The sequence below is a fragment of the Mytilus trossulus genome, chromosome 5 (genome assembly GCF_036588685.1).
Source record: "Mytilus trossulus isolate FHL-02 chromosome 5, PNRI_Mtr1.1.1.hap1, whole genome shotgun sequence".
NCBI classification, from domain to species: domain Eukaryota; kingdom Metazoa; phylum Mollusca; class Bivalvia; order Mytilida; family Mytilidae; genus Mytilus; species Mytilus trossulus.
Genome location: NC_086377.1, coordinates 21,757,674 through 21,781,886, shown reverse-complemented (window position 1 = coordinate 21,781,886; position 24,213 = coordinate 21,757,674). Strand labels below are relative to the sequence as shown.

Here is a 24,213-nt window from a genome sequence, read left to right as displayed (position 1 = left end):
TTTCTATTATTATAAAATTGAGAATGGAAATGGGGAATTTGTCAAAGACACAACAACCCGACCATAGAAAAAACAACAGCAGAAGTTCACCATTAGGCCTCAATGCAGTGAGAAACTGCAGTATCCAGAGGCATTCCTCAGCTGGCCCCTAAACAAATATATACTAGTTCAGTGATAATGAACGCCATCGATATACTAATTCCTTTGTTTCAGGCAAAAGATTATGAATGTTTAGTATTTTCCTGTAAAAATAAAATGCGAAGATGTGTTATTAATGCAGCTGAGACAACTGTCCACTATTTGAAGTATATCAACTATTGGGGAATATACATCCTTCACCAAAGAGCAAAACACAAACTGTTAATAAATTGTAAATTAAACCTGAAATTACATATATGTAAAATAAATCATACAAGAAAACTAACAGTGTAATGTATGTTCTAAATAATAAATGAAAAAACAAATGTTCTATACACCAAGTCTGACAGATAACAAGTCTATCTGTCTGTAGGACTAGACTACTTTAAAAGGAGGGTAGTATACCTTACCTAATAATGACTGCACGGTTCAGCTTGCAAACAAGCTAACCAAAAATATTACCTTTACTTACACACTCAAAGTTATTGGCTGTAAGCTGGTTTTTATGCCCCACCTACAATAGGAGAGGGGCATTATGTTTTCTGGTCTGTTTGTCCGTCCGTCCATTGGTTCGTCCGTCTGTCCCGCTTCAGGTTAAAGTTTTTGGTCAAGGTAGTTTTTGATGAAGTTGAAGTCCAATCGACTTCAAACTTGGTACACATGTTCCCTATGATATGATCTTTCTAATTTTAATGCCAAATTAGAGATTTTACCCCAATTTCACGGTCTACTGAACATAGAAAATGATAGTGCGAGTGGGGCATTGGTGTACTGAGGACACATTCTGGTTTTTAATTCTTCAATAAATCTATTAATATCTGCATTTATTTCAGAGATGGTTTGTTGACTGTACAGTCTGTCAAGTGGACAGAATCTTTCTACACAAACTTTGAAGATTATTTACAAGACAACTTGAAGGCCTCCCCTGGGTTCTATCCTATGATGTTTGGACTCTGTCTAGCTGAAGATTTTACATTGGGAACATGGTAAGTACTGGAAATTCATTTTCAATTTCCTGTTTTATTTTTTACATTACAGTGGAATGGTTTTCTCATGAGTGAGTCAAATAGCAAACTTATAATTTTACTAATTAGCTTTGATAAAAATTAAAACTATTCAAGTCCAATTTTCACAATTATAAAACCCTTAAAAACATATTACTATGGACTCCTTATTATTCGTAAGGTACCAATTATCATGGATTTCTTTGGAAAAGGTGAACCACGAAATTAAATGTTCAAGGAATGACAAATTTTCTAAAGGCTTGCATTAAGACTTAGTCAAAACCACGGAATTAAATGTGCACAATCACACAAGTTTTCCTTCATCCACAAACAGTGATACCCACGAAAATAAATGAATCCAAATTATATAACAGTAAATATTGTTTATGGCACAGTTGATAATATTCATTACAGCAATCCAGCCCGACCCAATGTTCATTTTGCTAACCAGACAAGGAAGAATATAGTAAAAACAAGATGGAAGTCCAGTCTATTTGATAATGGTCAAACAGTAGATATTCACGGTAAGTATGTGAAGTTTAAAGATTTACACCAAAAGAACTTTCATTCATATTTAATGATTTTTTTTTTAATCACTGAAAAACATAGATTCTGCCTCTTTAACAGAAGCTTATATTGGTCAGCACTGAACTAATTGTTGAAATTATATTAAATATATTAAAGAAGGTTATATATCAACTGTCAATAGTTTCTATGTTGCATGTAAATCACAAAAGTTTCAGATAAAGTCATCATAGATAACATGTTTACAAATTTGAACAACAGATACTCGTTTAATTCATAAAAGACTCGTCATCGGTGCTTGAATAAAAAAATCTTAAAATGCCAAATAAATATGAAGTTGACGGACATACATTAATTTGCATCAGAACAGTGTTAAAGAAAATGAATATTCAGTTATTGTGACCATTAACCAGTCAGGGGCGTTACTTAAACAAGTTATTTTTTTTAATTACTTATATACGTAATTTTTGTATTTAAAAATAATAAAATTACTTAATAGAGTTATTTTAATTTTCAATTTTCAATAGAAACATCGACTAAATGTTGTTTTTATGATTTTAAACATCATTTTATATCATAAAATAAAGAATTTATTAAATTTGAGATGAGGACAGAGATAAACGGTTACTTTAAAAATAATGACAAAAATATTACTTGAATAAGTTATTTTATACATTTTTGAAAAAATAAGCAAAAACACTTATCTCAGGCACATATGTAATTGATTTGGGTTACAAATTATAAATAACTTTACTTCCTAATTTATCCACAAGTATCTATCTATTTATATCAGTCTTCCTTCAAGATTTTAGAGGAAAATGAAAATTTAATAGTCACAATAGACCAATCTTTGACCAAGAAGAGTCGGTATGAAAGATAAGTGCGTCAGAAAGTTAATTAGTGTTTCGTAAGAATTAGTTTTTATATATCAAGGGAAAAATAACCAGATGACTGTGAAAATTATCTAAAGCTAGTAAAGTCTTTACTATTGGACACCTATAAAAATAATATTCAGAAAAATAACGTATATAAGTTATATTTAAACTAGCCTCGTTTTCAACATTACTCGTAAAGGTAATTTTAATTGTTACTTGTTTAAGTAATGCCCCTAACTGTTAACTGTACCTTAACTTTGATAATATTTAGCCCACCACCTGGCCTGAATTGGTTATTTTAAGAAGAATTTGCAGCTTTAGGTTACTATCTTGAATATTAATATAGATAAAGATAAACTGTAAACAGCAATAATATACAGCAAAGTAAGACCTACAAATAAGTCAACGTGATTCAAATGGTCAATTGACCTCTTAAGGAGTAGTGTTGTTCCGATGATCGGAATAAGTCGGAAATCAGTTGGTTGGGACTGGCGATGTCGATAATCGATTGGGATTTTGTTCAATTGATTGTCGTTAAAGTTTCCGGACTTTGAGCTTGTCAACGTCCGGTCTGTTTACTGTTTGCATTTCATAAATGCGCAGTCAAACAATATTAACAAAAAATATCAGTCGATGACAGTAACAATGTCAAACATCCTATAATTAAAGAAATAAGTAATTTCCTTCTTTATAAACGTGACAAAAAGCATTTGCAGATTGATGGAATGGTATTTAAGATTAATAACTTTGTATGAAATACTTTCTTTCAATACCGGTACTTGTTACTTGAGAGCGTACAAATAATTCTGATTTTAGACAAAATAATTCCGTTGCTTTATTGAAACGTGTTGCAAGTTGCCTTTTATTAATGTGTTATCCATTTGTAGCATCAAAAACATCATATTCCTTTCCAGATTGCTTGCCAAACATCGTTTACTTTTGTAAATTTCCCAAAATTTGTCCGCCATTTATATAAATATAAGAATCACGAATCGGATACGGTTCAACTATGTAAAAATTCCACATTCTTGCAATTATAAGTTCAGACGAAAGAAAATAATGATTGCAAAAGTAATAAAAGCGTTCTACACGAATTAACTGACATTGGCTTAATACCCATGTTTACTGTAAAATGCAAATGCATTGTTTTCTTTTTTTTCTTTTAATTTTAAATTTCTAAAAGTTAAAAAACTTAATATATCTTTTCCTAATTTGAAGCATTCAAATGTTTATACAGCATTTACAGCTATGTTATTGAAATTTTTTTGTGAGTTTCACCATTGAAATTTAGAAATGTTAGTGTCACTGTTGGTTATTAATGTTGTAATTATGAGATAAAATATGTGCAATATGAATCTTGATTCTTATTAATTCATTGTTTTAACTGCTAAATAGATAATAACAAAGGTACCAGAATTATAATTTAGTAGTAAGTACTCCAGAATATGAAATGGAAACAAAAGATCAAATATGAATATATAAACTCTGCAATGATATGGATATATACACATTAGACAAGTACAATGAGACTAAATGCATGATTTCCTGTAAAAAAAGAGGGCAAGGTGTTATGATCCGATTATAACCGATAGTCGGTTGGTTGCTGTCAACCCATTGTAATAGATAATCGGTTGGTAATTTCAACCGATTATCCAACACTATTAAGGAGTTATTACATTGTATAGACATTTTTTAACAAAAATCAAAAAAAATTGTAAATTTTTACAATACATATATTTTCTTCTGTTACTACTGGGCAAAGTTCATTACAGAAAGAGATAATTTTAAGCAGCAAGAATGTTCAGTAAAGTAAGATCCACAAACACATCACTATCACCAAAACACAATTTTGTCATGAATCCATCTGTGTCCTACTAGCCACTGGACTTTAAGAAACCAACAATGAATCAATCTATGTTTTTTTTTAATATGTACATAGACCAAGGTGAGCGACACGAACCTCTAGTTATGTATCCCAGTATAGACCTAATAAGATATAACACTTCTTTTTCTTCCAAATACGGGAGTAGACTCCTAGGTAGGAGTGTAAAACTTCCCGGAACTTGTGTGCTATGTACATATGGACTTAATTTAAAAATAATATGACAATGAAAAATCGCTAACAATTACATATAGATATAGGAAGATGTGGTGTGAGTGCCAATATACATTATGTACAGTGGTTTTGTAGTTTAATAAGTTGTTGTGGATCCTTCAAATGTTAGAGTGGATATGCCACTTTTGAAGGATTCCAGTGTGTCGGACATTCCTATTCCACTTGTGACAAGATCCTGTCTTTATTTCCATAATCATAATACCTAACAATTTATTTTTATAAATAACTGACTGACTATGGAATATTTCCAGGATCTTTAGAGCTACTGAATGTATTTAAGTTGATAGTAGATACAGCATTTGATTGTGAGCTTTCTCCAGTGATGAATTTATGTGGATCAGGATTAATTCTTCCATTAACTGTCATCTATCTTATAAGAAGTATGCAGCAGAAAGTAAAAGGGGGAGGTATGTAGTGTTTTACTGTTTGACCTTACAGTTATAACCATAAAGAGGCTGTAAGAACAGCATTCAGATGAATCAGACATCAGCAATGACTGTTTTTTGAAATGGAGCCTTGCAATTTTTCATCAGATCATGTCTTCTGGCATATTTTGAAAGTTGTATATCTCTTATATGTAACACATATTTTGATTGGATGACGTTTATCGTTAATCCCACACTGATATGATTTTTTATAAAGATAACAGTAGTTGCAAGCAAAAATTTCAGAATGGACAGAATTCATTTTTAGCTCACCTGGCCCAAAACACAAATTTGACATGAATCCATCTGTTTCCTTTGTTTAATATTCATAAAGACCAAGGTGAGCGACACAGGCTAGTAAGAGCCTCTAGTTTTTATATGACGGCAAATTTTGAAAAAAATTTCGTCGTATATTGCTATCACGTTGGCGTCGTCGTCGTCGTTTTAGTTTTCGCACCCTTACTTTAGTAAATGTGAATAGAAATCTATGAAATTTTAACACAACGTTTATGACCATAAAAGGAAGGTTGGTATTGATTTTGGGAGTTTTGGTCCCAATATTTTAGGAATTAGGGGCCAAAAAGGGCCCAAATAAGCATTTTTTTGGTTTTCGCACTATAACTTTAGTTTAAGTTAATAGAAATCTATGAAATTTTGACACAAGGTTTATGATCACAAAAGAAAGGTTGGGATTGATTTTGGGAGTTTTGGTTTCAACAGTTTAGGAATTAGGGGCCAAAAAAGGGTCAAAATAAGCATTATTCTTGGTTTTTGCACAATAACTTTAGTTTAAGTAAATAGAAATCAATGAAATTTAAACACAATGTTTATGACCACAAAAGGAAGATTGGTATTGATTTTGGGAGTTTAGGTCCCAACAGTTTAGGAATTAGGGGCCAAAAAGGGACCCACATAAGCACTTTTCTTGGTTTTCGCACCATAACGTTAGTACAAGAAAATAGAAATCTATGAAATTTAAACACAAGGTTTATGACCATAAAAGGAAGGTTGGTATTGATTTTGGGAGTTTTGGTCCCAACAGTTTAGGAAAAAAGGGGCCCAAAGAGTCCAAAATTAAACTTTGTTTGATTTCATCAAAATTGAATAATTGGGGTTCTTTGATATGCTGAATCTAACTGTGTATGTAGATTCTTAACTTTTGGTCATGTTTTCAAATTGGTCTACATTAAGGTCCAAAGGGTCCAAAATTAAACTTAGTTTGGTTTTGACAAAAAATGAATTGGTTGGGTTCTTTGATATGTTGAATCTAAAAATGTACTTAGATTCTTGTTTATTAGTCCAGTTTTCAAGTTGGTCCAAATCTGGGTCCAAAATTAAACTTTATTTGATTTCATCAAAAATTGAATAAATGGGGTTCTTTGATATGCCAAATCTAACTGTGTATGTAGATTCTTCATTTTTAGTCCCGTTTTCAAATTGGCCTACATTAAGGTCCAAAGGGTCCAAAATTAAACCAAGTTTGATTTTAACAAAAATTAAATTCTTGGGCCTCTTTGATATGCTGAATCTAAACATGTACTTAGATTTTTGATTATGGGCCCAGTTTTCAAGTTGGTCCAAATCAGGATCTAAAATTATTATATTAAGTATTGTGCAATAGCAAGTCTTTTCAATTGCACAGTATTGTGCAATGGCAAGAAATATCTAATTTCACAATATTGTGAAATAGCAAATTTTTTTTTAATTAGAGTTATCTTTCTTTGTCCAGAATAGTAAGCAAGAAATATCTTATTGCAAGATTTTTTTTTAATTGGAGTTATCTTTCTTTGTCCAGAATCAACTTAATTCTTTGTTATATACAATATACAATGTATACTCACTTTTTACTACCAACTGATAAATTTAAATAATCTTTACCATTCAGTGATAACAAGCAGTTTTTTAACATCTTAATATTTTATGATGTATTTAAATGAGTAGTTATTGTTGCAAACTCAATTAGAATATTTTAATTGAGATTAGTTTTGGAATAAGGGAAAGGGGGATGTGATTAAAAAATTGGGTTCAATTTTTCTCATTTGAAATTTCATACATAAAAAGAAAATTTCTTCAAACATTTTTTTGAGAGGATTAATATTCAACAGCATAGTGAATTGCTCTAAGAGAAAACAAAAATTTTAAGTTCATTAGAACACATTCATTCTGTGTCAGAAACCTATGCTGTGTCAACTATTAAATCCCAATCCAAACTTAGAGCTGAATCCAGCTTGAATGTTGTGTCCATACTTGCCCCAACCGTTCAGGGTTCAATCTCTGCGGTCGTATAAAGCTACGCCCTGCGGAGCATCTGGTTAATGCTGTTGACATAATGTTTTGTAATGGAAGCTTAACTTATAAGTATAGTATACAATAATGGCAGAATATTTTTGGTTGTATATATTAAACTGTTTTGTTTTAGCTGAATGTCTACTGGATTTGATAGAGAAGCGTCTACCAGTAGTGGCCAGTAAGTCTGGGCAAGATTTCAAACCAAGTGAACTGGAATGGAGAGAATTGAGACATCAGTTCTTCCCAGATATAAAGCAGCCAGAAGCTAAAGGTATAAAACTGGTACTATAGGGTTATTGCATGAATATTGGGGAATATTGTCCAGAGTAGTATATGTTCTAGGACGGACAATATTCATGCAATAACCCTTTTATTGTATAGCAATATAATATTTGACAGTAAAAATTGGTTTAAACAAAGATTTTGACGTTGATGATTTTAAGATTTATTGCACTAGTGCAATATGGGAATTTATTGCACGCTAACTTTTGGCTACTTTCTGTGGGAAATATTATACTGCTATACATAAAGGCAACAGTAGTATACCGCTGTTCAAAACTCATAAATCCATGGACAAAAAACAAAATCGGGGTAACAAACCAAAACCAAGCGAAACGCATTAAATATAAGAAAAGAACAACGACACAACACCGAAACGCAACACACACAGAAACAGACCAATCATCAGACAAAACACCACAAGAATAACAAATGTAACATGAAAACCAAATACATGAATTTGGGATAGACAAGTACCGTGCCACGTCTTATCTCAATATCTCAAAAATAAGAGAAAACACAAACGACTCAACGTTAAAATGCAACACAAAGAGAAACGAACAATATTATAACAATGACCATCTTCCTGACTTGGTACAGGACACTTTTAAAGGGGAATAAAAATGGTGGGTTGAACCTGGTTTTAAGGCATGCCAAACCCTCGCACTTTAATGGCAAAGTTAAATATAACATTGAAATGACAACATAATATTACAGGACTACAATACAAATAAATAGGAGAACATATTAGACACAGAAAAACATGATTAATAGATAACAAAAAGCATCAGGTTTAAAATTCAATACGCCAAAAACGCGCCTTGTCCACACAAGACTCACCAGTGACGAAAACTAACCTTATCAGCTGTTCATATTTAGCACAATACACGACAAGATGGCATACATCGCTGCATAGTGTAAATCTACAATAAATGATGTTATTGTCTACTGGTAAACAGCTTTTTCTGAAATCATTATATTTAATCTCCAATTTTGTTTTTTTATGTGTGAGTAGCAATATTTCAATAAATATCTTTATTTGATTAATTTCTGAATTTACAGTGAAAAGAAAACTTAATGCATTGTTCAAGACTATCTAGTGGACATCTGCACATCTTCACAAAATAATTTCATTTTTGTTTGTAGAACCCCTTATTGTTGTTGAGATAGAAGAGTTTTACAATCCCAATGACAAGTTTCCCTGCACTGCTGGTATAAAACGGCCATATCAGCTGTTCATATTTAGCACAATACACGACAAGATGGCATACATCGCTGCACAGTGTAAATCTAATAAAAAGGTTAGTTTTCCTCTCTGGCAATAATTAATTATTTTCAGTAATTTTAATGAAAGAGAATAGATGATGTAATATTCCCAGTTTTAGGCCTATTCATTTGGTTTTCACATTCAGGCATTTTCCTGTATATTCCCAATGTCATAATGCTTATATAAATGTATCATGTCATAGTTTTTCATTGATCTGTATCATGTATATAGCCCCACATAAAGATTACAATATTGGTTATTTAACTTTTTTTTCAAATCTAGTAGTACTATGGAATAGATTATTACAAGCTATATAAAACACATTTTTCACCCATGTTTATTCTGTTGCAAATTTGATTTGTTTAAGAGAATTCTTTTTTTCTTCTACTGAATAGCGGGTTATTTTCAGGCGCACATTTTTGCCTATTTTTCATGGATATAACAAAATTGCCAAAATACATTCTGCCAATTTAAAAGGGTACATGCTTAGGTAAAGATGAAGGCAAAATAATAACCCCTGAAATATTTCATATACCTTATTCAAGGTAAATCACGTAATTTTACACCCTTGAAAATAACGCCCATTACAGTATATTGTATACTACTTGAACCATAAAAAGACATAATGAATAAAATACATGCATATATTTTATATTACAGCAGCTATCGTGTACATCACAACCTTGGTCCATGTTATCATTAATGAAGTACGAACCTACCAAGCAGACCTTAGGTTTTCTATGTCCACAGAAATATTATGAAAACTTTAATGTGATGTTACCGTTAGTGCTTTCACCATTCTACAATGCCATTCCTTCGTTAATGTGTAGGAATTGTATCTATGACGATGATTTAAGAGGATACAGTTTTGATACAGAGGTATGTCAAGGGCGGATCCAGCATTTTAAAAAAAGGTCAAAGGGAGGGTTCCAATTATATGTCCCCATTCATATGCATTGATCATTCAAAAAAGAGAGGGTTCCAACCCCCCGAACCCTCCCCCTGGATCCACCACTGTATGTTGACGTCATTGTCACATTTTAGAGTTCTCAAATATCTTATTTAGTCTGGAGGTTTAAATCCAAATCAAGACTGCAAATCTGGTGCCAGTAAAAATTTGTGGGTCCAGTAAAAATTTGGGTTCCAGTAAAAATTTGGGGGTCTAGTATATGCCAGAACTATATTTGCTATTAATTGTTAGCATACAAGTATAAATAACATCAAAGAAGAAGATGTGGTATGATTGCAATGAAACAACTCTCCACCACAGATCAAATGACATAGAAATAAACAACTATTAGTCACCATAATACCTTCTACAATGAGCAAAACTCATATCACACAGTCAGCTAGAAAAGACCCTGGAATGACAATTAATGTTAAGAGGCCTGAAAATTAAATCATTAATTTTGTTGGACATCAGGACCATCACTCAACTCATTTTGAGAATCTGTCTGATCAGTGGTCAGGACTTACAGGGCTGACAGTTTCAAGGGTGGACTATGAGAGGGCCCCTTGTGTAGGATTATATATAGTTAATTCTTAGACTTTTTAAAAGTATCATTCAAAACTGGTTTGTAAGAGGGTCCCAAATTTTTACATAATTCTGGATATGCACTCTGACAAGTTTAAATAAATTATTTTAGACATAATGGAATTCAAGGAGTTGATTTGTTTGCTATAATGTTTGTTTAAAAAGTATGAGATTTGCCAAATCATATTTGACTATAATTAAAAAATAATCACCTGATGTATATTTTACAGGAAGTCAGATACAATGGTTTCCCTAACAACCAAAAAGAAGTTGAAGAATTTGAAGTGAAAGATGAAAATGACAATACAGAAAAGGAAGACATTTTCAATGTTGTAAGTAAATTTATGAAAAGGAAAAGAATTTAACTTTTGAAGTTCTGAATGAGAGGCAAAAGATACCAGAGGGACATTCAAACTCATACCTTGCAAATAAACTGACCATGTCATGGCTAAAAAAAGAAAAAGACCAACAGACAAAAAAGGGTCTTTTAAACTTACTTCAATTATTTGGTCCATGTCACTGTGACTGAAATGAAGGACAACAATGTTTTGTGCATGGTGTTTTTCTTCATGAATTGCCTAAAATTGTTTTTTTTTTGGTCAAGAATAGATACAATATTTATTCTTTTTTATTCCCTATTTATGGGCATTATGTTTTCTGGTCTGTGCCTCCTTCCATCTGTTCTTTCATCCGTTTGTCTGTTTGTCTGTCTCGCTTCATGTTAAAATTATTGATTATGGAAGTAATTGATGAATTTTAAGTCCAATCAACTTGAAACTTAGTACAGCTGTTCTCTATGATATTATCTTTCTAATTTTAATACCAAATTAGAGTTTTTACATCAATTTTACAGTCCACTGAACATAGAAAATGATAGTGCAAATGGGGCATCCATGTACTGTGGACACATTCTTGTTTTGTCAATAATAGATACAATATTTGTTCTTTTTTCCATTATACAGTGTAAAAAGAGAATGCATTTCGTGCATTTCAGACCAGAACCTCACATACAGATAAATTACCATACATCAAAAGTAACAAAACTTTCCGGCTTATGTATATCTTAAGAGATGTTGGAAGGTCTCCATGAATGAATTGTTGGGCCTAACTGTTTATCTTTTCCTTACAAAATACCCAAATAGTATTTTTTTCAATGCTGAAAATTCAGAATAAGAATTCCATATGAATATCCACAGATGAAGTAATATTGCCAATGAGACAATTATCCACTAGAATTCAAATAAAGTGGCTTTTGTTGATTATAGACAACAACAAAAATGTGATACAATTTAAATGTGAAAACCAACAGTGAAAACTAAACAAAGTGATTTTATACTAAAAAAAAATATGACAGTACGTTGTCTTTTCCTACATTTTTCGCAAATGTCATTCATTTTATACTTTTAATTCAGAAAATGAATTAAGGTTAAAAACTGACACTTCAGCTTAACGTTTTAATTACGTTGTGTTGTAAAAGGAATATTAAACTTCTCATTGATCAAAATTGGTGTTTGTCAAATTGCTATATAAACACTGTATTTTTTCTGACAAAAGGGTTGGTTCAAAAGTTTTTAAATTTTTACATTATTGTTTAAGTGTCAAAGTAAATGCTTTGACAAAATTTTATGAAAATTAAACGAGCCAAATTTATTTTAGTGAAAGTGTTGGGTACCACCTTAAGGTTCTGGAAATCAGAATGAAAATCATTCTTTACCCATGTTTTTATTCAGATGAATTTATATCTGTAGGAAACATGTGAAGCAGAGAGGTTCTATAATATTATTTTATCCTGTAAAAAGCCAAATATAGAAGTAACAGATTTATCTGGAGGAGTAACAGAGGACAATAAGTATATTATACAATACTCTGTCCAATACAAGTTAGTATTACTGTAAATACAATACTCTGTCCAATACAAGTTAGTATTACTGTAAATACAATACTCTGTCCAATACAAGTTAGTATTACTCTAAATTCAACAATTATGGGGATGTTTTAAATGCTTACAATGGAACAGTCTGAGGGCTCCCACTATTATATAAGAAACTCGCATTCATATGTCCAATACAAGTTAGTATAACTGTGACGTTACGCACGATACTGGTGTCACTTCTTACTTTGACATGTATTAACATTTGGATGGCGAATATGTACTTCAGTTAGTAAAACAAAACTGTATCATTATATACCAAAATATTCCGTTTTATATGTATTTTATCATTATTGAATTAGATAGTCGTTTTATAAAATGTGTGTTTGTCAATCCGCCTGTTTAAACCAAAATTGTTATGAAAATAACTTGTAAGATGTAACAAAATTTTACCGTAATCACTCTAGTAATCTCTTAAAAATATTGCAAACATTGCATAAATTCCGCCAAATTTCACTCAGTAACGTTATAACTAACAAATTAATTGTGACGTCTTTTTTGGCGAAAAAGTCATGTCAATAGGTAAAATGGTGGCGGAAAACAATAAAGGTAAGCATTGTAATCATTTGATTTCAACGTCACTAGATTTGCATATAAAAGTTTCTTCTCTAAATAATTGCAATATTTTAAATGACTAACACTATTTAAAAATATAGAAAGACGGCTCATAAACTATACTTCAACGTATAAAAGTTTGCTCAAAATCGTGTTTGTTTTGAAAACCAAACAAGCCATATTTCTCAGTCTTACAAAATGTCCCCTTATTCTACATTCAAAGTTTCCTTACACATTTTCTTAGATTGTGTCATCTCAGTTCAGAATGCGAAGCTTTCACACTTTGTACTTTATGCTTATCAGATTGCTCATGGATTAAGCTTTAAAATGGTACCCATTGTATTGGTATAGCCGTTTAGTTGATTAATAATATTTCTAACTTTCTGAGACTTACAAAATGTCCCCTAGGTCTTTTTTCGTATTTCAACGTAAATTTATCTTTTTTTAACGTCACCTTTCTTATGCGTCAATTCGACATATTTAATTTGCAATGTGTTTTAAATTAAAGATATTTTTGCAACTGTAGGTTCCATCATGAAATCAAAAGGTAAAATTGACAAAATGAAAATGTATAGAGAAAGGAAAAAACAACAAAAAAGTGAGAGAAATAAATTATACTACGAAATGAAACAAAATGAGAGAATAAAAGAATACAAAAATTCCATAGCTGCTGTAAAAAAGAGAAGACAAAAAACACAACTCACTTAAGCAAAAAGCTGAAGCTAGGAGATTAAAAAACTTGCATAATGTCAGAAGGGTTAGGGAAAAAAGAAAAGGTGAAGAAAATCTTGAAATTGTAGAAATTAAAGATGTAACGAATTTTACAAATAGAATGCAAAAATCCAGATCAATGAAAAAACTTAAGAGGCACTTCCTTAGACTCCTAGAAAAAAAGGCTGAACTTTTGATAAACCTTTTGACGGGGAAAATATCTAAGCAGTCACCTACAATGGCAAAATTAAGGCAAATGAACATTGTTAAATCCCCTGACGAAATTGAAAATGATGAAATAGCAAAACATGTCTTAGTTGATGTTAAAAAAGTCCTGACTCATACAAAAGCTCAAAGATCAAAAGATTCCTTAGTGACCAAACACATAATTTTAGCAGCTGTAAGTGGTGAAAGCGTGACCGAAAACAGATGTAAGAAAAAACTCGCTTCTAAACTTGAAGTACTGATAAGGCGATTGTCGGGGGGTAAGCGGATACGGACAAACGTTCTCCGTTCAGAGCAGTCCTGCTGGACAATAACAAAACGAAAAGTGTGATCAGACGCAATATCCGATGAGGACAAGCAATTAGCTTACAATTTTTTGCTGTCGACGGAAATATCTAGACCAACAGGAAATAAAAAAGACGTTAAAGGAGAAAGGCTAGAGCCCCTTGTATATGCGAGTCATATGATTCATATCTTAGAAAAAACACAAACTGAAGTGTATACTGCTTTCTTGGCCGAGTATCCTGATATAAAAATGTCCAAAAGGTTTTTCGAGAAATGCAAACTTTTTTGTACGCCCTGTTAGAGAACAGGATCGCACAACATGCTGCTGTCGGTACCATATTGAGTTCAGAACTATTTTTTCAGAATGTATGAAACAAAGAAAATTGATTCTCGAATCTACACACGATCGTGCTATTGTAGAGGCACGCTATCCCATTTTCAAAAGTCAAGCAGTTGTTTGCTTGAACTTAATATCCTAAAGGTACAAATAAAGAGCATTATAAAATCAAGCAATTTTATTATATTACGCATACAAGTACATGTAATCACAAAACTGGCATACTTGGCCAATATGTAATGTTTCTCAAAGCCTGAGGGAACAGACACACTTCGCCAATTCAAAAATTAAAATCGAGAACACCCTTGCATTTTTCACAGCCTTAGTTGCCTTATATACAGACGATGAAGGAGAAGACTTTTATCTAATGAAGGCAGGATCATGTCAAGAAAAACTGAAAAGGTCGGAAACTGACGATTGGCAGTGTCAGTACCCAGAAGGAACTACCGTTATTCGTGGATTATATTACAGAAAAACAGGACCTTTATCGTACAGTTTAATTAAAACTAAAAATGTAATTGTGAGTGTCAAATCTGTCTTATATGTAACAAATGATATTTTGACGGACTCCGTAATTGATTTGTCCTTGGCCATTCACGAAGAAATAATTGGACTGGCAGAGCAAAGCAGTTTATAACAGACTATTCGGAATAAAATTGAACGAGTTGTTTTGTCTTTGAATTGCTCTTATATTTTGTATATTTCTAAAAAAGTAAAACAAACAAACATTAAAAAAGACAAACTAAAGAAACAATTAACGTAAACTGAAAGGGAAATAAACAAAACAAACATACAATCGAATAAAAAAACATCAAATTCAGTCTTTCAATGCCGTCGTTTTTCAACGTTTCATTTTTCCATGTAGAAAACGTCGTAATTGGACGTTACGTTTGGTGACACCAGTATCGTGCGTAACGTCTGTACATTCAACAATTATGGAGATGTTTTATAAAAAATAAAAAAAAATTGAACAGTTAATGAGGGCTTACAATAATATAAGTAACTGAACTTCATACTTCTGGTACTAATTATCACATTAATTGTATTTTTGTCTGGGTTTATTTACGATAGAAAAGCATGTATTTCTAAAATATGTTTAAAGTTTTTGAAAATGAAATATGGGATACTTTATCATGGCATACAGCTAACTTATGCAAATATTGCATTACATTGCCCTGAAACAGATAAAAATGAAATTAATGTAAAGTTTGCCATCAATATATAATCCTTCTAATTACAAAAATAAAACACAATAAATTATTGGCAGATGGCAATTACTAAATGGGTTCCTTATGTGGAACAGACACACCAATACCTGATCTGGCCAGAGTATTACAAAATGTACTTTGTTAAGTTTGGAAAATAGGTCATGTACTGCTTAAAAAAAATGAGACCCGTTTAAATTGTATACTGTAAATTCAGAAATTATTGTGAAAAATGCCACAGAGTTGTAAGCACATCAATTTGAACTTGCATTTTGAAATATTATATATGAATTAAACAGAATTTTTCTCAATTTGTAAAAATCAAAATTGCATTTAAGTCTAAAGTGACAAAATCGCAATAATAAATGCATGCAATAATTTCTGAATTTATAGTATTATGGGGTAAAATAAATGATATCTAGTTTAAAACAGCCCAATTATTAACATTTTAACTTTATTTAGTCTGCCTGCAGAAGAGGAAACAAGAATATTCAGTGGTTCAATCATGGTAGCACATCCTGTGACAGGAAAAATAATGGTTCTGCATAAAACCAACAAGTACATAAGAGCAGAGATTGGAAAGGACTTCAAACAGCTAGAGGGACCACAGTTGGTATCTTACAGACAGATAAAAGTTTCCAACTACCCTAAATTAAAGTGGGACATGCAGAGACTAGTAGAAACTTTGAATGGTAAGAGTGATTTCAGAGGAAATATATGTGTCTGTCAGTTATGAATTAATACAATCTCTATTGCTGTCACAAATAAGTTTGACTGCTACTTAAAAAGAGGCATTAGGGTATAAAAAAATTCGGCAACCATTTAAACATTTTTTCATAACAAATTTTATTTATTACACTTAGTCTAGTAGTTGTTACTTAATGATATGGTACTAAAATCATCGCAAAAATTGATTTGTTTTGGCTCCCAATAACTTTTCAATCATTAAAAAGTTTCCAAATTATCTCCCTTCAGTGAAAAAAATGCCATTTTTGGCATCAAAATTGAAATATCTTTTATAAATCATCATTGACCTATAATTTTTTTCAAATAAGCTGATAAACTTAACTATTGTTTGAATTTAAGCAATTTCTGTGATTCAGTTCTTTTTTTATTTCAATATTACTTTTTTTCTTCCTATTAGCATGATAAGTTCAACAGAAAGAAGTACCTTAACAAAAATGTATGCTTCTTTAGAAGGCAGTTTGTGAGCTTAAATGAAGGTGACCTCATATTTTAATTTATTTTTCTATCAGGTTTAGGATAAAGTTTATTAGGGCCCCGCCAAAGGCGGGTCGCCCTATAGTGATAAGTCTGTCCGTCCGTAACACTTTCGTGTCCGCTCCATATCTAGAGAACCATTATGATTTCATACTTAAGGAGGCTCGTGGGTATAAAATTTTCAGAAAAAAATCAAAACATTTATTTTTCATTACAAATTTTATTAATTACCTTAAGAAGTTGTTACTTTATCATATGGTAAAAAATTATTCAAAAAAAAACAATACGTGTTGGCCCCAGGTGACTTTTAAAATGTAGATATCATTGAAAAAGCTCCAAATTATCTCCCTTTGGTGCAAAAATGCCATTTTGGCATTTAAATTTAAATATCTTTTTTAACTCATCGGTAACCTATATTTTTTATTGTTATTTTCGAAAAAGCTGTACATAAACTAAATAATTGTAAAATTTTAGTCATTTCTGTAATTTAGTTCTTTTTTAATTTCTATATTAACTCTTTTTCTCCTATTAGTTCAACAGAAAAAAGGGACATTAGCAAAAACGTATGCTTTTTTCGAAGGCAGATTGTGAGCGTTAATGAACGGTGACCCCATTTTTTTATTTCATTTTTCTATTAGGTATAAGATAAAGTTAATTTATAGAAAAATATAGCGAAATCTTATATTAAATAAAAAAATTGATTTAGACCCGCGAGCCCCCTTAATACTTAATATGATTATTAACCAACACCAGAGTGTGAGTCATGTTGTATGTACAACTTCCTAGGTCAAAGGTCAAGGTCAAAAACTTTGGTTTCAGTTGACAACCCCATGTCCTGTGGTGAAGATCGTGTCCACTCCATATCTAGATAACCATTATGATTTCAAAGTTTATACTTGACATCCATTTTATCAACCACCAGAGGGCGTGTCATGATGTATGTACAACTTCCTAGGTCAAAGGTCAAGGTCAAAAACTTTGGTTTCAGTTGACAACCCCATGTCCTGTGGTGAAGATTGTGTCCGCTCCATATCTAGATAACCATTATGATTTCAAAGTTTATACTTGACATCCATTTTATCAACCACCAGAGGGCGTGTCATGATGTATGTACAACTTCCTAGGTCAAAGGTCAAGGTCAAAAACTTTGGTTTCAGTTGACAACCTTGTGTCCTGAGGTGAAGATTGTGTCCGCTCTATATCTTGAGAACCGTTATGATTTCAAATATTATACTTGACATCCATTTTAACCAACACCAGAGGGTGTGTCCTGATGTATGTACCACTTCCTAGGTCAAAGGTCTGTCTGTCTTTTGGTCTGTCCATCGCTAACAAATTTGATCCACATTATATTTTGAGAGGACAGCTGTTATTATTTCATACTTTATACCTGACAAACATTTTCAACTTAACATATATATTAACCAACACCAGAGAATGTGTCATAATGTATACATCCTAGGTCTAAGGTCAGTCTGTCGGTCTGTCCATCCGTTCGTTGTTCTTAACAAATTGTGTCCGCTCTACCTCTCAAGAACCGTTAATATTTCATACTTTATACTTGGTGGGTCATAATATATTGAAGGCATAATTCTAAAAATATGTGACAAATATCAATTGGGCAGCACCTTTAAACATATTGTTCAAACATCAATCCATATATCCAGAAGTCACCTTAGAGTAGTCAACAATGAGTTCACATCATGCAGTCATATCACTATTATACTATGAAAGTAAGATGATAATATTCATCAGTTTTAACTTAAAATCTTAGATCAAAATCACACATGAGACTATGTAATAACTTCAAATAATGCTTCATATCAGATTATCCATACAACTTATTTACCCCACGTTAATGACAGCGAGGCCCACAGAGATGGCTCCCATCTCAATGATATCTAGTTTATTGAAATTTTATTTTAAAAAAATGAAGATTTATACCCGAGAGCCCCCTTAAGTTATATATCAACATAATGCTAACTCAAACTTGTGCACCCAAAACCTAGATTCAAATGGATGGACATATTTGTTCAGAAACCAGGTAAGTAAGAGCCAGCAAAATATTAATTAAGACATTCCTTATATATAATTTTACCACTCTTTTATACTATCAAGTAATGACAGTTATCAAAACATAATTATTATTTAAGGTGATGCACCTTTAAAAACATCTAACATTTTACAATTATAAAACTTTTTACGTAACAATGTAATATTAAACAAGAACTCCCGTTCACAGTTAGGAAGTATCCTCTCCCCCCACCCCTCAGTCTCCTGTATCTTTTCATGGAACAATCCTAAATCTTTTGATTATTTGGTTAAAAAAATAACAATAAAATGACAATGATAAAATGTTCTTATATTTATGCAGGTATGTTTGATACCACTAGACAGATGCAAAGGAAAGGAATGATAGCAGGAGGATCAGACAAGGCACCAGATTACTTTGTGGAATTTAAAAATACACTACAAATTATACTCTTTTGGGTTAAGAGTCCCCCAGTTGTCAGATCAAAGGTTTGGCTTCTTTTGTTTACATTTTTAGCTCACCTGGCCTAAAAGGCCAAATGAGCTTTTCTCATCACTTGTTATCTTTTACAAAAATCTTCTCTGAAACTATTGGGCCAAATTAATCCAAACTTGACCACAATCATCTTTGGGGTATGTAGTTTAAAAAATGTGTGGCGTGACCCGGCCTATCAACCAAGATGGCCACCATGGCTATAAATAGAACATAGGGGTAAAATGCAGTTTTTGGCTTATAACTCAAAAACCAAAGCATTAAGAACAAATCTGACGAGGAGATAAGTTGTTTTTCAGGTCAAGATCTAGCTGCCCTGATTTTAAGGTGAATCCAACAACCTGTTGTTGGGTTGCTGCCCCTGAATTGGTAATTTTAGGGAAATTTTGCTGTTTTTGGTTATTATCTTAAATATTATTATAGATAGAGGTAAAACTGTACACAGCAATAATGGTCAACTGACCCCCTAAGGAGTTATTGTCTTTCATAGTCAATTTTTAACAATTTTCATTAAAATTTGTAAATTTTTACTAACATTTTCTACTGAAACTACTGGACCAAGTTCATTATAGATAGAAATAGTTGTAAGCAGCAAAAATGTTCAGTAAAGTGAGATGTACAAACACATCACCATCACCATAACACAATTTTGTCATGAATCCATCTGCGTCCTTTGATTAATATTCACATAGACCAAGGTGAGCGACACAGGCTCTTTGGAGCCCCTAGTTATTTACCTGGTTTATGTATTTTCTTAATTTCTAGTCCTTAATCAAGGGTGTATTATTAAAACTTCAGTATCACGGGTAGTAAGGTCGTCATATCGAGGAGCGTTTAGTACAGTGATTTTGTCATAGTTTGGATAAGTTTGACATGACGGTGTTAAGTCTTTTTGATGACAATCAATGCAAAAATGTAAACAATGGGATATTTTGTAAACAGAACTTCTGATAATTAATTCAAGCTGGTAAGTACCTTTGTATAAAGTAAATATGTTAGTACACCACAAGTTGTATCATATAGTTAATGATTTAACACAGAACAAAGCTTGCGTATGTCAAAATTTAAAACTTGCTAATTGGTTTATCGTGCATAAAAAAAGTTATTTTCTTACAGTCTGTTACATCACATATATCTTCGTGATATAACACTGCGGTCAATTATTCTGAAAAATACCTACTTTTGCATTCAATTCAAAATAACTGAAATATCTGTGTCATGGTTTGGTTCATTCGTGTCATGGTTAAGTTCATGTTCGACATGGTTCTGTTATGTAATTCTTGTCGTGTATAATGAGGAACTACTATCAAAATTAACAAAAATTGTTCCATTTGAAACACAAAAGGACATAAAAACGCACATACAATGTAGAGATATGTTATAAGTAGATGCATTATGATTGCCAATGATATAACTGATATATCCACCCGAGATCAAATGACGTAGATGTTAGCAACGTTTTGTCTTCAAGAGTCCTTTAACATTTAACAATGAGCAAAACCATATTTCTTAGCAAGATATAAAAGGCTGTGACAAAATTAAATGTATAGGAATTCCAATTAGAAAACCATCAGCCTAATTTCTGTTCAAAATAAATAGCAAAATATGATACACAGTTACATACAATACTCACGGCATTACCGACACTTAACTTGAGACAGTATAAACAAAATATTGCAGAGTAACACATGTTTGAGGGATCCCCAACCTCTTCTTCACCTTAACCATGCCACACATGCAAAACCAAATCGGGTTTAAACAAGAAAATCAAGTAAGAGAAACACTAAAAACACAAAAAAAGTACTGATATTTAGTGGGACCTAGTTTCAAATAAATAACAAATGATAAAAAGTCATGATTCTAAAATAGCTTCTTTTGAATTTCAGGATGTAATTCTGCTGCCAATATTGTGAGCATCTTTGGATTGTTTCTAGCAATAAATAACGATATATATTTAACACTGTAGTTTCATTGAATAGCATTTTATGAAACAATATTGAGAGGATCCTATTTTTCAATATTTGTTTCTTAATTTTATTTTTTTTTATTGTTGCAGTCATATTATAAACTCAAATCCCAAAGAACTAATTAAACAATACTACGTTTATTTATTTCAGTAGCCATGCAATGTTTGACCAACCCCGAAGATCTACTGCTAAACGTAAAAGTGCAATCGTGAACCTATATGATGGATTTGCACATGGTGCTCAAGGAATTTTTCAGTACCATAAAAGAGCATGATATGATATCTAAAAATGTCATTATCTTGAAAATGAGACAATATATCATTTAAACTTTATGAATGCTAGAAGTGAATCAGTATCACCAACAGCTTCAAATGACCCGTCTAATAGAGCAATAGATGCAATTGCCTCTGATAAATTGTATGAGTCCAATTCAATGCATTTGTGTAAAATTTGGAGCCTTAACGTGTAAATAAATAACACAAAAAAAAACAATTATGAATTTGACTGCGTTGTTTTTATGTTACACAATTTGAAAAGAAGTTATAAACTACGAAATCATGAAAATATAAGTTTTCAACACAGACACCAAACAGGCATTCATAAGTGCTAACTATTGTGAAAGGAAGGGTTTTACATATTTAATTTCAAAAACATATTTACTGAATTCCGAAGTTGCGACTCACTAAAAATGTCCAGAACCTAGTGACGCGACAAGTTGTCCTACCTCATACTTAAGACTAGATAGCAAGAGTTTTTTTTCAGATAGTATAGAAACTTTATTACATAAAAAGTAAAATATATGAAATAATTTAATGATACTATACACGATGCATTTATACAATATTACAAAGATTTTTTATTGATTCGTAATAATAATTGATGAACTTGAACATTATATCGGCTTAAATCCAAAATTGGAGTTGTGATTTTTCATGTTTTAAATTCGAACTTTGAAAGTACTTTTTATTGTAATTTCACCTATTATATAGTTTTAAAACCAATAAAGCAATTGTCCATGTCACGCGTAACTATTCGGTTTCGTAAATGGTTGAAGACTTAAGATGTCCTCTTAATATCTTTTGGTTAGTTTTGTAGTTGGGTTACTGTGTCATGAACCTTTAACCCCACATCTCCTTTTATTCATCATAAACTGGTTCAAAATTTAAAATAAAGAAAAACCAACAAATGTATAATTCTAGAAAAGAAAATTAAGAATTACTTTTTGACTGGCCGCCACTTTTGAGTAAAAGTCTTTAGCTATTTGACTAGTGATGCCGCTCATGATACCCCCGGCAGAGTCAAGCATGGACATATGGAGAAAGATTACATGTGAAACAGAAGCAACGCTTTGTCTTTTTTTTTTGTAAAATTATATCGAAAGCTAGTTTAAAAGAGAAGTGACTTTTAAATTTATATTGTAGAAAACTTACGAAAAGTAACATGACATGTTTAATTTACGCTTTGACGATTAAATCCACTAAATTTGGTAAAACAGGCTTTTTTTCTTCTCAGGCAGTTAATATATAGTGTTACTTCGTTCAATAGCTGGCGCTATCAATCAAATTTTCAGTATTAAAGTGAAACACATATATATTTATTTCGATCTAAACCATGACAATCTTGACCAAAACCATGACGAATTTCTAGACTCTTAACCGAACCATGTCAATCTCTTAACCAAACCATAGCAATTCCGATTTCTTGCTTATTATGCGTTAATTTCGTGAAACAACAATACCAATATAGATCGTTTGACCTCCAATACAGATTCAAGCATCTTATTTGCTGTTTATCTGCTCTTGTGAATAGAACTGAGGCAATAGTTTGGGGAAGCAACATAAATTAACCATGTCAAACTTATCCAAACTATGACAAAATCACTGTACTTAACGCTACTCGATATGACGACCTTACTACCCGTGATGCTTAAATTGGAATTTATAAAGTTAGATACTGTTATATAATCATTAGATTAATAAATGCATGACATGCACTAGCTGTAATGTAAAAAAGAAGATGTGGTATGATTGCCAATAGAACAGCTCTCTACAAGAGACCAAAGATGCAGAAATTAACAAATATAGGTCATCTTACTGCCTTCAACAAAGAACAAAGCCTACACCACAAAGTCAGCTATAAAAGGCTCAGATATCACAAATGTATACAATTTAGATGAGAAAACTAACAACCTTATAATATTAATGAACTAAAAAATGAAGAAAAAACAAATATATTTATATGTAAGACAGTAACAAAAGACAACCATTGAATTGTAAGCTCCTTATTTGGCACAGGCACATGTGTACATAAATTATTCTAGTCTTTGATCAAATTACTCCAAACCATTGACGTAATAATTTTCTCCAATCCAGGTGTGCTCATATTCGCTGATCCGTGACAAGAGAATGGTAGATCCTACTGCTGGTCGTCATAGAGACCAGGAATGTGGGAAATACCCAGATGAAATCTTCTTGGCTGTTACTGGAGAACATGAAGTAGATGGAAAAATGACACTTAAAGTTGTTTGGATCGACTTTGAAATTTATAACAAACTGGTAAGACTAGTATCATAAAATCATAGTTTTGAAATTTACTTGAAAATTTACTGTTACAGAATCTAATAAAATTAAGAATGAAAATGATAAGTATGTCAAAGAGACAACAACCCAACCAAAGAGCAGACAACAGACGAAGGCCACAAATGGTTTTCAACACATTTAGAAAATCCTGCACCCACTGGTTGTCCTCAACTGGCCCCTAGATAAAATTGTGTGAATGCATTCTAGGTAATATTTCCAAAA

The 24,213-nt window shown here is 31.8% G+C and overlaps 1 protein-coding gene and 1 long non-coding RNA gene across 5 annotated transcripts in view; both read left to right on the top strand.

The window, feature by feature from the left end:
• The window catches only part of LOC134718660 (uncharacterized), a 46,857-nt gene that overhangs the window by 10,558 nt on the left and 12,086 nt on the right, over window positions 1-24,213 (top strand). For 3 of the 4 annotated variants that reach the window (XM_063581315.1, XM_063581312.1, XM_063581314.1), the window contains exons 8-18: window positions 972-1,124; window positions 1,557-1,666; window positions 4,910-5,065; window positions 7,503-7,643; window positions 8,798-8,952; window positions 9,579-9,801; window positions 10,687-10,784; window positions 12,201-12,331; window positions 16,163-16,392; window positions 19,296-19,441; window positions 23,785-23,967. In XM_063581315.1, coding sequence (XP_063437385.1) covers window positions 972-1,124; window positions 1,557-1,666; window positions 4,910-5,065; window positions 7,503-7,643; window positions 8,798-8,952; window positions 9,579-9,801; window positions 10,687-10,784; window positions 12,201-12,331; window positions 16,163-16,392; window positions 19,296-19,441; window positions 23,785-23,967 — 1,726 coding nt within the window. Of the gene's footprint in view, window positions 1-971; window positions 1,125-1,556; window positions 1,667-4,909; window positions 5,066-7,502; window positions 7,644-8,797; window positions 8,953-9,578; window positions 9,802-10,682; window positions 10,785-12,200; window positions 12,332-16,162; window positions 16,393-19,295; window positions 19,442-23,784; window positions 23,968-24,213 lie in introns of all 4 variants that reach the window. The other variant, XM_063581316.1, reaches the window with a different exon arrangement.
• Window positions 12,697-13,549, top strand: LOC134719510 (uncharacterized). Its single transcript, XR_010107606.1, has 2 exons — window positions 12,697-12,931; window positions 13,464-13,549. It is a non-coding gene; the product is annotated as an uncharacterized LOC134719510 (long non-coding RNA).